Consider the following 13,005-nt stretch of genomic DNA (forward strand, 5'->3'; position numbering starts at 1 on the left):
GCAACAAAGAAGCCAGCATCAAAGTGCAGGCAGGGCACGGGGACCCCCACCGCAACCAGGAAGACAAAGCGTGGTCAAAAAACAAATCCCTTTGTTTCCCGTGGCAAAGGAAGGACTATGCAGAAAATGCTTATTTTGGTAACTGGTATGGATGCAAAACTCAAGCCCAGTGAGGGAACATCGAAAGTGTCTCTTGTTTAATGTTTCAGAAAATATTCTAAATTTAAGAATTTTTAGTTTTTCTACACAGAGTTTTCTGGTCGTGGATCCTTAAAATTATTTCAGTGAACTAAATCCTTTACAGATGCATGCATTCATAGCGTTTCTTTACAAGAGGAGACTAAGTGTGTAATGAGATATACTCTTCTCCAAAACCTACACTAAACAATTTACCCTGATTCTCCAAACACACATGGCAGGAAAACAGTGATCAATCACCAGCGGCTTTTTGCAGTGTTGCTGAGCTAGTACTTACTAATACATTTCATTGAGAAACTTAACTACAAAAGAAGGAATGGTTGTAACTGCTCCTCTTCACACAGCAGCTTCAACGAATAATGCTTCTTCAAGGGTAAGGAAGGTCAGATACATGTTAGGAGCAAAGTAGCTCATGTCCCCGAGTACCTTCGCTGCTGTTTCAGAAGCAAGCTTCTGCTTTTGAGCATTTGTGTTCTCCAGGGATCAGAACTGAAACCTTACCCCCAAGGTAATGGTATTCGGAGAACGTTCAGAAAATAATTGGATAATGAGGATTCTGGTGATGGGGTTAGTGTGTTTCTGGAAGAGGCCTGAGAGCCTTTAAGAGATGCCATCTATGTGGAACAGGACACCAGAGGCCTTGACTGGGCATCTTTGCCTATACAGCCACGAACAATGGATTCAACTCTTTCTATCTTATCTGAGCATAAGGTATTATATGATAGCAGCCAGAGCAAATTAAGGTGTAAGCTCACTGTTCTGTATGAATGTATGTGAATCTTAACTAGTCATGAAAGTGTGTGTGTGTGTGTGTGTGTGTGTGTGTGTGTGTGAGTTCTGAGAAGACAGTCATCTACAAAGCATGCCGTGGTTTGAATGTGACCTCACTACTGGAGACTCAGAGGGACATGGCAAGACCTAACATCACAGAAAGGCGAACACATTTACTAGATGTACTCTAAGTCTTCAGCCATCCACACAAGGGTAGAGCTAAGTATATCACTGCGAGTGTTCTTTGCCTCTGATTTTATGTGGGACATTGATTCTCTTTACCAACATTTGCTTGTCCAATTCAAAGACCAGGTAAAAAGAGGACATTGGCAGATGGGGACCACCATGACATGCGAGTGAGTGAGGGACAGATCAGACACTCAAGACTCAAACTGTGGGAAGGCCAGGGTCCCTCCTCTTAGCCACTCGGTGGTCTCCCTGTCCTCTGCAGGTGCTGTAACTTCCCTCTCTGCTTGTACAGATGGACTAGGCTGCACTGAACTGCCCTTCCTTGTTACGCATGGCCACTGGGGCCACCTTTGAAGTATGCGTGGCCATACAGACAACACACATAGGAGTTTGCCCTGTGGGCCTCAATGGGCTGCTTTCTAGCAAAGGATTTTGCATTATGCGTTTAAGAGCACTTGTTTATATTAATTTTTGCACACATATGAAATAAAATAGTGAGTAATCTCTTCTATACACAGTTTGTATTCTTCCCAATACGTGTCATCTATAAAAGAATTCAGTTTCGAATTTTACTCTCTCTCTCTCTCTCTCTCTCTCTCTCTCTCTCTCTCTCTCTCTCTCACTGACTGATGTCATGACCATCAGTGTATGTATTTCATCTCTGCCAAGGAAAACTGTAGACATACAGATCAGTAGATGCAAAACCAAGTCACAGGGAAACACAGCAATCCAAGGAAACCATAATTAAGTATGGTTTTCCAAAACAGGCATAGATTAATTTGCCCACTAGCTGGAGAAAGCAAAGCTCAGGCCACAAGACTGGGAAGACAGCTTATTTCAGGGCCTCCTGTGAAGAAATTCTCTGCCATCTCCAAAAATGCAAAGCTTACATTCTGTGTCTGTTTCCTCATTAAAGAGATGATGCAAAGCATCCCTGGCTTTCCAACACGTGAGCTGTAAACAGCTCTGTGAAGTACACACACAGCACGTGGTCTACAGCAGAATTATCCCTGGGAGGGAAATTCATTATTTAGCTCAGGGAGGAGGAAGGCGGCTTTCAGAAAACAAATGCAATCTGCCTTCATGGGAGGAAACTTCTCTCTTCTCACCCCCCAGATACGGAGGGTACACGGAGACACATATGCGCATGCTCTCTGGGTGCGCCTGAGGTCTTGAGAGCTGTCCTTGGATCCCACCCGTGATTGCCTCATGCACTCTTGCATTTCAATCTGCATCCCAGGTTGGGGGAGAGTGGGGAGGAGCACATGCACAAATCACACAATTTCATGCGAGTTGACATCTCTCTACCTCCTGGGATCATGAGGGACAGAGCACTGGCAGAGAGGGACTTTGTGACTTTCCCCGAAATTTTCTTTCTCTCTGTGCTTTCTAAGCGCTGCCGAGCCATGTGAGACGTGGGTTCACTGGATGGCTTTGAGGTGTTATCTGCACTGTCCACACACTCGCTTCGCCCATTTATCTGATCCAAGTGCTCTGAAAAACTGCCAACTGTACAAAGAAGAAGGGATAAACACATTCAGGGAAGGTCAGGACAGGAGGGGTGGAGGTGGGAACAGAGAAGAGGGCGGGCCGACACTGGGAGGTACTGCCACGTGGCTCCTAGGTCCAACTGTGCCAGGCTGAGTGTGGAAAACAACTGGCTTGAGATGCTGCGGAGGATAAAGAGATGGAGGCGTTCGCTATCCAGGCTTCATTCTCCTGTGCACAGTTAGGTAAGTTCTTAATGATTCCACTTACTCGGGAGGATGACTTTCCATAATCTACATATCAGAATCCTCTCAGCGGTGACCATCTCATAAACCCACTAACCTCCCCCTCATACTGAGTCTAGTGGTGATCATGAACGCTGCTAATCACCATTTAATCACTCTATAGGCCATGCCTGTGTCACCTCCCCTGGACTCCCCAAAGGTGACACGGGCCCAGGTATGTTTGTCATAGAAAGAATCAAAATGTCCCTTCATTCCTTCCACGCCTGTCGTCACCCCAAGCCCCTCGTGACTTTCAAAGGACAAGGTACAAGATGTCACTCACCACATTACTAGCCCCAAACTCCATCTTCCCGGCGTTCAATCTAAACTGTGGCATGTGCTGGCCCTCCCAGCACCGTCCTCTATCCCCTCCAGGTCACACCTCTCCTTGAAGTTTATTAACCTCTAATGTACTGGGGGTTACTCTTAAGTTAAGGACAGAAACATCTAGGAGGGTGGTGCGATGGGTAAGCACAGAGGCCGAGAGTGAGGGAATCGTCAGGTAGAGAAACGTGACGCATCCCTCAGAAACAGACTGAGCAGTGACTCACTCGCATCACTTCTTAACTCTCCAAACTAAAAATCACCGATCACACCTGTCCAGACCTCAAATTCTATGCTTGCGAGATACAACATAAAATGCTATGTTCTAAGCCTTCTGTATGCAAAACTCATTAATGCTCTTGTTATAGATCTATAAAGCATGCATGGTGTGTAATTCTATTGCAAGTGATTTCCTGAATTACTAGCCAGCTCATCTTAAAATGCTGACCAGACAGCATTTTCTGTGTGCGAAAGAGTTGGTTTAAAAGACACCCCCCCACACTCGACTGCACAGCTCTTCTCTGGCCCTAGTTTGGGGCTGAGGGGTAGAATGCAATGCGGGTGGATACAGCACACTTCACGGCTGTCCACAGAAAGCTGGCCTTCTACAGTCATGCCCACTGGGCCAACGGAATAAGGAAACCCTAAGGCAGATTTCAACAGCAGATTTCACTTCTTGGGAAGCACACTCTGGTCTACTAGTACATCTACTCTGCTCCCTCAAAGGAAGTTCCTATGTTGCTTGGAGGACTGGCTCAAAGCTGTTCCACCAGCCAGACATTTCTCCTCTCCACACTGAAGCTGGACTCCAGATGAGTCACTTCCCTTCTGAGTGGGTTCAGGGGGTTGAAGTGAAAAGTAAAAAAACGCAAACAAAAAGCTGTTTTTTGTTTTTACACTTTTTACCCTGAACAACTTGTTGGGAGCACTTGAGCATTGCAGCTGTGATTTCACAACTGTTACTTCTCAAGGGCTCAAGCACAGTGTAGTCAAGGAGAAACGTGAAACAGACACCAGCTTGTGCTTTCCCAAATGTCAGGATGGATGCACAGTATTTCCTTCTGTAGTCCCTCCCGCTTCCTTCCCTGACCTCATTTTCCAGCACTGTGCATAAGCAAGTGCCTCTTTCTGCCAACGGCAGGTAATGTCACCTTAACATTCGCTAAATGTCAAGGGTTCCTTCCTTTTGATGGTGGAGCAATATAAAAATTCAACAAATTTAATTTTCCTGCAGCCACGCTTTTCAGGTTCCTTAATTACCCTTGGCTGTAAGCAGATCAACTCCCATCTCTCTGTTCTGTGCAGCCCCCAAGGTCTTTGATTATTTTTTAGCGTGTACATGGGGGAGACAGGGTGAGAGAAGGTGGGTTGACACTATTAATCAAAATGCACGGCAGGACCTCAGCAGATATTTTTAATTAGGAAAGTAATCAATCAAGTACTTAGACATGACTCCTCCCCTTCACCTCCTACCTTTCCGATAGTGAGTAGGTTCAAGACACTGGGATAGGGTAAACAAGAACTTTTAAATGGAGGTGAGTACACTCTATATTCATGGTAAAGCAACGAAACACCAGAGACCCCTATAACCAGGAATATAAAATACTGAGCCCCCTATACGTGGTATGAATAGTAAGCGACCCAGGGCCAGGAAGCTTAGAGTGGTAAGATGTCCCTGTACTATTTTTACAGTGCTAATCTTGGCTACATAGAGTCAGTGGGATTGCCCAGCAAAGAAAACTGAGGTATAAAAAGAGAAAAAGAAAACCTAGTATTAATTTTCCAGGTCAACTATAAGCATGTATGAAGGGCCATAGATCCAAACATTTTGGGGAGGCTGAAGTCTAATCTGAAAGGTTTTTAGAAATGTGTTTAAATAAATAAGCCTTTTGCTATGAACATTCAGTTTTAAAATGTTGATGGAAACTCTTGCAATCATTTATGCTTATTGGTATAGCATATTAAATAAGGCATGATGAAAACATTCATTGCAGCAATTATAAGTCAGAGGCATCTTGTGCTTTAAAAAAAATTAAAAAAAAGTGGAAACTTTTTGCCCTGCTTTGCAGACAGATTGGCCTTTATAAGCCAAATGATGTCATAAACACACCTAAATGGCACGTTCTGCGGGAAGCTGAGGTCTGGTCCTGTAAAGACCATAGCTCCCTGGTTAAGGGCCAGGCAGCAGTGATCAGACATCCAGGACTTTAAACGATTCTGAAGACGGCAATGCTCCTGGTGACTGCAAGCCTATCCCACACAGAGAAGCCCAGACACTGGACTTCACCTGGGCAAGCAGAGGTGTTTCCGATGCGGTCAGACACCAGAGGAAAAAAGGTGAGATTTCTTACTCTCCTTGACAGTGTCCTGTGAACCCATGCATAAGGACTTTGTTACAGTCAGTGTGAGGTTAGTGGCCAGAGACTGGTCAACAAGGTCTGTCCGGTACTACATGTCCCGATAACAGGATCTAACTCCTTCAAAGATGCTACCGAGGAGCCCAGGGCTGGAGGGAAAGCTAGCTTCACACTTCATCCTATACATGACTGGGGCCACTTTCAAAGAAAACTCTGATGGTTGGTCTGCGTGACAGCGTGCCTCATTCTAAGTTGGTTGCAGTTCTACACGTTGGGCCTTTGCGTCAGCAGCCATGGACGTGCTCCGTTGCTGGCAGGGTCTGCCTGCCACCAGAGGACCCCACTGAAGCATTTGCGCCCCCCAAGGTCCAGCTGAAGCCAAGTGCACCCGCCGTTTGGCTTGGCACAGAGGGTGCAGCTGAGATGGATGGCCCAGCTCTCAGAAGCTGTCCCTACAGAAGTTTAGGAGCAGAAAGACACCAAGGGTCTGGCTGCGTGAGGCCTGACTCTGTATGTTTACAGCGGCTGCGCAGGCAGCACAGTACCCCGAAAGAGTGGCCGTGGCCACCCCTCACTTACCTGACAGTGTGGAGCTGCTGATGGTGCTGGCTGGTGTGGTGACCTCCTGCTCCTCCTGAGTACACTCCTCGGGAGGGAGGGGTGCTTTTTCTGGCTCCTCCCTGAGGTCTCCAGAGCAAGGGGCAGCTTCATCTCGCTCTCCCTCTGCCGAGATGGCCAGCTTGGGAAGCAGGCCGGAACTGAGTTTGCCTCTGTTGCTCTCAGTATCTGAAGAGTTGGACGCTGACAGCTGTTGCCTTAATTAAAGACAAGGACCAGTCATCACACACACAGCCAGGGGAAACCACTAAGAGCAAAGGCTTAGGGAAAGTGGGGAGTGCAGTACACCTCTGGGGTTGATGGTTCTAATGACATGGTACCCAGTGTCAAGTTGAGGAGGGACACAGGAGGAAGACGTGTGTGTGTGTGTGTGTGTGTGTGTGTGTGTGTGTGTGAGAGAGAGAGAGAGAGAGAGAGAGAGAGAGAGAGAGAGAGAGAGATCTACCCTGCTGGGAACTCTGGAGGCGGGTCTAGCAGGGTCTGGCAGGCACTGCCTTGGTAGCCACTGCTGATGTGGCCCCCGGGCGGCGTCTCACGTACATTTCTGAGTACTCGGAGCTCCAGCTAAGTGTCTCTGTGGACGGCAGAGTTGTGCTTTTGGTTTTGTCCTCGGTGTCTTCTTTGTCCTCTCCTGAATTTGGAGTCATTCGGTCTATGCTGCTGAACACCTGAGAGGCAAATGACTATTGCTTAGGAGCTACATCTTAAAAGAGCTTGTCATAAAGAGACCAGGTTTCAGGGCGGGGGGGGGGGGAATACAAACCCCTGCATATACAGTTACATGTGTAAACTGGGGATGCATGTGTGTGGGAAACCCTGGCAACGTGGTGCGCAGGCCACGAGAGGTAAGGGTCGAGGTATGGCTGCTGCATATCATTTTCAAGTGCACAGCTGGGCTGACACACTCCACTTCCACCTCATGGACCCTGTATCTGCGAAGAAAAGCCTTAGACCAACTCTGGTTTCTAGGTTTCAGGATCAACCAGGCAGAGGAAATAATACAGATCAAAAGTGTCTAATGGCCACCGTTCTGGAGCAGAAAGGAGAGAAAGAAACTGGAGTTGAGTGTGAGTAGCAGAGCGTCGAGCAGTTTCGGGACTTGGAGTAGGTGGGTTCCCACCGGGTCAGAGCGTAGGCAAACGGGTCTCTTTAGCCTGTTTGAGTCTCTGCTCTCACAGGAAATACAGGAGGAAAATGAGAGTGTGGAGGGCCCAGTATGGTGAGTAGCCCTAGCTGTTACCCTCCAGCTCTTTCCTGTTCTCATGGAAATGGGCCCTGGGCCCAGCACTATCTGTAGAGTTAGACAAGGGTTAGGTTAAAGAAGGGGAACTGGAAAAACACAATGCCTTCCAAAGTAAAGAAGCAAACTTGTAAGGTGGGTTCTGAGAGGCAAGAGGACTGTTGGGCTGTGAGTGCCCGTTCAGCTTGCTTCAGGACACACTCGCCACAAGTCCCCAGAAAAACCCCGACCCCTATGTTGTTCCTGTAAACCGAGAGGGCTGGTTTGCAGGTGCATACTGGGTAATCACTTAGGAAAATGTACAGAGCACTTTAAAATAATGAATCGCTGTAGAATTCCTAAATAACAATCATGCAAAATGCCATGGCAACCACAAACATGCAGCAACCAAAAATAGCAGAAGGGGGAGGTAGGGTGCCCTCTGAGTGAGCTCATTTCCATTTTGCTGGGGTTCCCGCCCTACCAGAAAACACCAGTGTTGTTTTTAAATCTTACATCAATTTATGGAAGGGCATTTTTCTTAAGAATCAATTTTACTATCTGACGCCATTTCTAAACTTCTAGAGTGGCTTCCTACTGCCTTTTCAATAATGGCTTATAATCTTGGTTAATTACTGACAAAAGTTCTTGCTTATACCACAGTCGGCTGTCTCCAGGTACCCTAGCCCATGCCCAGGTCTAAACGTTACTCCTGTGTTGTGCTCTGTGTCACAGTAAGGGAGATCTAGCCACACCTCGAGGTCTATGCTCTTTCTTTCTCGACAAAAGAAGAGGGGAGAGGCTTCCACAGCCTAGCTCTCAGCTAAACCTTAGGGCAGACAAGTGAGTCCATCAGATAACAACTATCATGAAACCGCGGTAACACAAACAGTAACAGCAAGCTCCCAAAGTCAGGCCTTAAGTTCTAGAGACACGTAGACATGTCTACAGGGGAGAACCCCCCAGACCATTCTTCCCTCTTGACCGGGAGCGAGTTCTAAGGGCTGGAGACCGCACACCCCACCCAGGGCAGATGCGGTCCCAGTCTAGCCGGCTGAGCTGGACGCCAGCCACTGCAGCTCCAGACTCTGCACGCTGATGCTGGCCTCACTTACTTTTGAAAACCTGTGTGAGCACGAGGAAAACTGCCGTATCTCCACGGTGAAGTCCTCATCGTTTGTGTCATCCTCCTCCTCCGTTTCCATGTGGTGGTATTTCTCTGACCGAGCTGCAGAGGAACGTTTGGGGACAGTTGGGCCGGTTACCCAGAGTGTTTTAGCTTTTAACAGAGACCACTTCACTAGGAGTTATCTGGAGCAAAGCGACACGGAGCTTTCCAGAATTTGTGGGCATGGGATTGGAAAACTAAGTCACGAGTTGGAGATGAAATGTTTTTAAATTGAGTAAAGGCCAAGGGATATCAGATAATGCACATACTATCAAAATAGCTTGTGTCATCCTCCGACTCCAGCTGGGGGATAAACTCCGCCTTCTGTCTCAGCAAACTGTTCCAGTCCAAGGAGCGGAAGAAGCGATGTTGTTTTACTTCATAGGCGCCACCTGGAAGGGAGCAGAGCGAGGCAGGCGTGAGAAGCTGGGCCATCCTCCGAGCACCAGGAAGCCCCAGGCTCTACAAAACACTTAGCAGAGAAATAAAGATGCCATGGAATCCATACTGCCCACCCCCTTCTACAACCAAAACTTGAAAAAACATTCCTATAATTTATCAGCAGGAAATCTGATTTTGCTAACAGCAGTCGCTACAGCACAGCTTTTCTGTTCGTTTCTACGACTTTTCCATTTTTCAAAGGTTAATGACATGGCCACTTAAAATCACATTAGACTGGACCTGGGGACATGGATACGTGTTGGCCCAAAGTAGAATGGCTCATTACAAACCCAGAAAATCCTAACAAGGTGCAAAAAATGTGCTTATGGCAAGATTCCTTGTGGAGGGGAGGTTAATAATGATGAATTTTTCCTAAATATGATATCATGGTTACCTTTCCGTTTTATTGGGTTGCTCATTAACACAGGTAGGAATTAGATTCTGTGGTTTGCATCCTAAAGTGAGGAACTGACAAGCTAGTTAGCCATATTTATAATTCAGCAAACAGAAATTAGTAACGGCAGCTAAAGCTGAGGCTTCTGTTTGCTAGATAATTGTGGCAGAGAGGTTTTTCTTTATTTGATGATTTTAAACACAGGCTTTGAAGGGCAAGGCTCATCAAAAAATGTACTTACAGCATCCTATTAAAAAAGGAAGGTAACAGGTAAGAGCATGGCCCCGTCCTACCCTAGCACACACACACTATAGATGAGAGAGGTAACAAAATCAGGACTCTGAGAAGTACTAGGAAGAATACCCTCAAAAGAACAACACCCAGATCCCTCCGATCGACCTCTTTGTCAAGCTCTCTTGGGCAGGGGGTGAGGGGGGATGTAGATGCTTCTCTCTGTGATTGTCACCCATGCCTTTCAGCCTGTCCCCTGTGGGTGCAAAAAGGTGGGGAATGGGAAAGGCAAGGGAAATGGAAGATGGGCTTGAGATCTTGGCTGGGGCAGGGATGCTATTTATGGCTCACAGACACAGCTCTGTTGCCCAGGGGATGCCTCTAGCACAAAACCATATCCAGATGTTTGGAAAACATTGGCATGGAGGGGAAAGAAAAAAGTGAGGTAAATGACCCCAAGGGGGACAGCCGACTGCTCTTTGACAAAGCACAAGGATTGGGACTCTTCCGAGACCCTGGGCAGGTTCTTTTCCAAACTGAGAAGCCACAGCACCAGGGGCTTCCCAGCTATAATCAACAGGCCAATTCTGTGCCGTGTGTGTATTGAGGTAGCTAGAAAGACAGGGAAAGCGAAGGGAACACGATAAAGGAGAAGCCCCTCACCTCCCCCCCCCCAGTATCTGGTTTGTGTTTCTCACTGGCTGAGGGTCAAGAATTTCCATACGACTGACAAAATCCAAATTTCTGTTAAAGACTCTCTGCAGAGAGAGAAATACCTCCTTTGCCAGATATAGCTCAAAAGACAGAAATAAATATTGGAGCAGCTAACAAATCACGCGTAAGGCCAAAATGCATGTCTTAAACACTTGCACCCTATGATTTGAAGCTTATTGTACCCCTCTCTCTTCCCACAAGCCCAAATAATGCCTCTAATAAGCCACCCTGTCATTTCATTCATGAAAGGTAATTCTTACAGAAAAATAAGCACACCAGCTCATAGTTTCAGAACTTTACTTAATCTCTGAATCTGGTTATAAATTATAGCCCTTGAGCCTGTAACTCGCAGAGCCACAAAATCAGATAGCTATTGTTAGGACACTTGTATCTTTTTCTTAATGCCTGCACCCTGGTTCTGCCTCTGAGTGGGCGCTGCTCTTTCTTTGGTGAAACCCAACTTTGCTTTATGCTATCTCACCCTGGAATTCTTTGCTGCAGTGCAAGGGAGGATTCCATATCCATTTAAGCACTGAGCTTCTGAAGGATTTCCTTAGGTGACATCTTGCCCTGACAGTATTGCATTCGATGCTGAAGTTACTATGTTTCATCTACTTAAATAATAGAAAATACCCCTGGATAGGGTTGGCATTATCAACTCCAGTTTTAGATGGGGAAGCTAAAAAGGAAAGCACCAGCGCATGCTGGGCTGGCTCCCCCTGACGAGAAGAATAAGAAGGCTGCACCTAGGTCTGTCTGAAAATATGCAGGCCCAGACACAGCGCCATGGCCTCCCCTCTGCACAGGGCATTCCCTGCTTTCTCCTACCGTGATTCTGAAGTGGAGCCACTCTTGCCTAGGATGGGGAGCTAAGCCAGTTGGTGAGTCTATTCTACGGCGCCCTCACATCCCATTCTAGCCCACTGTGCCTCCTGCTTCTCTTGTAGCTCCCAGTGAATGTTCTCTTAAACACCTATCAGGGTCATTTTCTTCTAGTGCTCTTTTATTTGGAGGTACAAAACACAAAGGCCAAGAGGGATTGCACATTTCCCCATTCTACTCCCTCTCCATGGTGACCACCCTGAGACTCAGTGCCAAGCCCCGATGAGTGGCCCATGATGAGCATCTCTGGATGCTTAGCCTATCCGTGGCTCCATTACCATAACCATCAGTGCAGCTGCTACTCATGGGGCCTTGTCACTGACGTTGCTCTGAAATTCTAGGCTATTTATACCCAGAGAAGCAATTTTTCCTAAGGCCATTGACTTGCGTGGCAACTCCAGATGATACTGCTCCTGTCCTCTCCCATCTACTCATCTATGGAACTCAAGGTGATGAGAAGTCTGCTTCCTTTCTGTGGACAATGGCAAGTGGATCTTCCTCAACAGGCCACAGCCATGGAGGATGTAGCTTACAATTTCTTCACAGGGCAATAGGCGCTGTTTCTCATCTACTCATGGAGGGATGAGAAATAAAAGATTAAAGAAGAATAAATAGGGGGATGTGACCTCTGGGCTAAGCTACTGGTAAAAGTATAGGTGAAAAATATTGTGAACCATATGTAGATTGTTCATGCATGCTAGAATAAGAAAAACGAAGGGGAAGAAAGTGTCTTGATACCCTGATGTCCAGTCCAGCTAGTTCCATGTACTAGATCCCCAATGAACGTAATTGTGTTTAGTCCCCACACTAATCCCGAGATGTTCAATCTGCCCATTTTTATACGCTAGGAAACTGAGGCTGATGACGAGGAAGAGACAACCTTAAGAGCCCACAGGTGAAACACAGTTGACAGTCATCTGAACAGCTCCAAGGTCAGCCAGTGAGGCAGGCCGCCACTCAGCTCTCTCCAAGTTCAAGAATATTTAAAGCTCCAGCAGAGCACAAGGTCCCACACTGCAAGTTCGAGTTTGGCACTCCTGTAATCCCTGGAGATCCTCTCTTTTCCTGGAAGCTTCCTAAACATTCATTTTACTCTTTACAGCCCCGTCCCCATTTTTCTCTCAGCCTCTCCAGTGTCTCAGGCAAATGTGCATCCACGCATTTTCACGGTGCATTATTTTGCCCTCTAAATATGCCTTGAGCACAAGATGCTGTCACTGGAAGCAGCATGGCAGGCCTGCAGGATCCGCAGTGTCATTCTCTAGGCCCTACTGGGACCCATCACATCAGCCCTGCCAGTTTGGCAATCACCGTGGCTGTTCTAGGAGCTTGAGTAGGACCTTTAAATGTGTCTTTTGGGTTTCTCCTAGGGAATTTGCTCTTCAGACTGTCAGAGACTGACAGCAGCACTCAATGAGGAAATGTACAGAGCAGCATATGATACAGACTCCGGGACCTGCTGGTCGCAGTCTCTGGCCTGTCTTGTTACGTCAAGCCTAATCAAAGCTCCCAGCATTCTTAGGGAAAGGGGAGGGCAGAAGATCAAGCACAAAACCTCCAAACTGGCCCTTGGGGACTGTAAGGAAGAGAACTTTTGTCCCTCCATGGGAGGGGTGAACCCATTCAAATGCATTCTTCAGTAAGTTCATGGAAGCCCTTCTTCTGGGTCAGTTGAAGGAGAACCTAAATAGATATTTGTGCTATATCACACGGCTCTGTTGAAATGG

The 13,005-nt window shown here is 47.0% G+C and overlaps 1 protein-coding gene across 1 annotated transcript in view; it reads right to left on the reverse strand.

Annotated features, from left to right (window-relative positions):
- The window catches only part of Mast4 (microtubule associated serine/threonine kinase family member 4), a 555,461-nt gene that overhangs the window by 15,242 nt on the left and 527,214 nt on the right, over positions 1 to 13,005 (reverse strand). Inside the window, exons 21-25 of the mRNA XM_051182862.1 lie at positions 8,886 to 9,008; positions 8,564 to 8,676; positions 6,770 to 6,897; positions 6,191 to 6,426; positions 2,467 to 2,667 (exon numbers count right to left, since the gene is read on the reverse strand). Coding sequence (XP_051038819.1) covers positions 2,467 to 2,667; positions 6,191 to 6,426; positions 6,770 to 6,897; positions 8,564 to 8,676; positions 8,886 to 9,008 — 801 coding nt within the window. The remainder of the gene's footprint in view (positions 1 to 2,466; positions 2,668 to 6,190; positions 6,427 to 6,769; positions 6,898 to 8,563; positions 8,677 to 8,885; positions 9,009 to 13,005) is intronic.

This window comes from Phodopus roborovskii, unplaced genomic scaffold, assembly GCF_943737965.1.
Source record: "Phodopus roborovskii unplaced genomic scaffold, PHOROB, whole genome shotgun sequence".
Taxonomy (NCBI): Eukaryota; Metazoa; Chordata; class Mammalia; order Rodentia; family Cricetidae; genus Phodopus; species Phodopus roborovskii.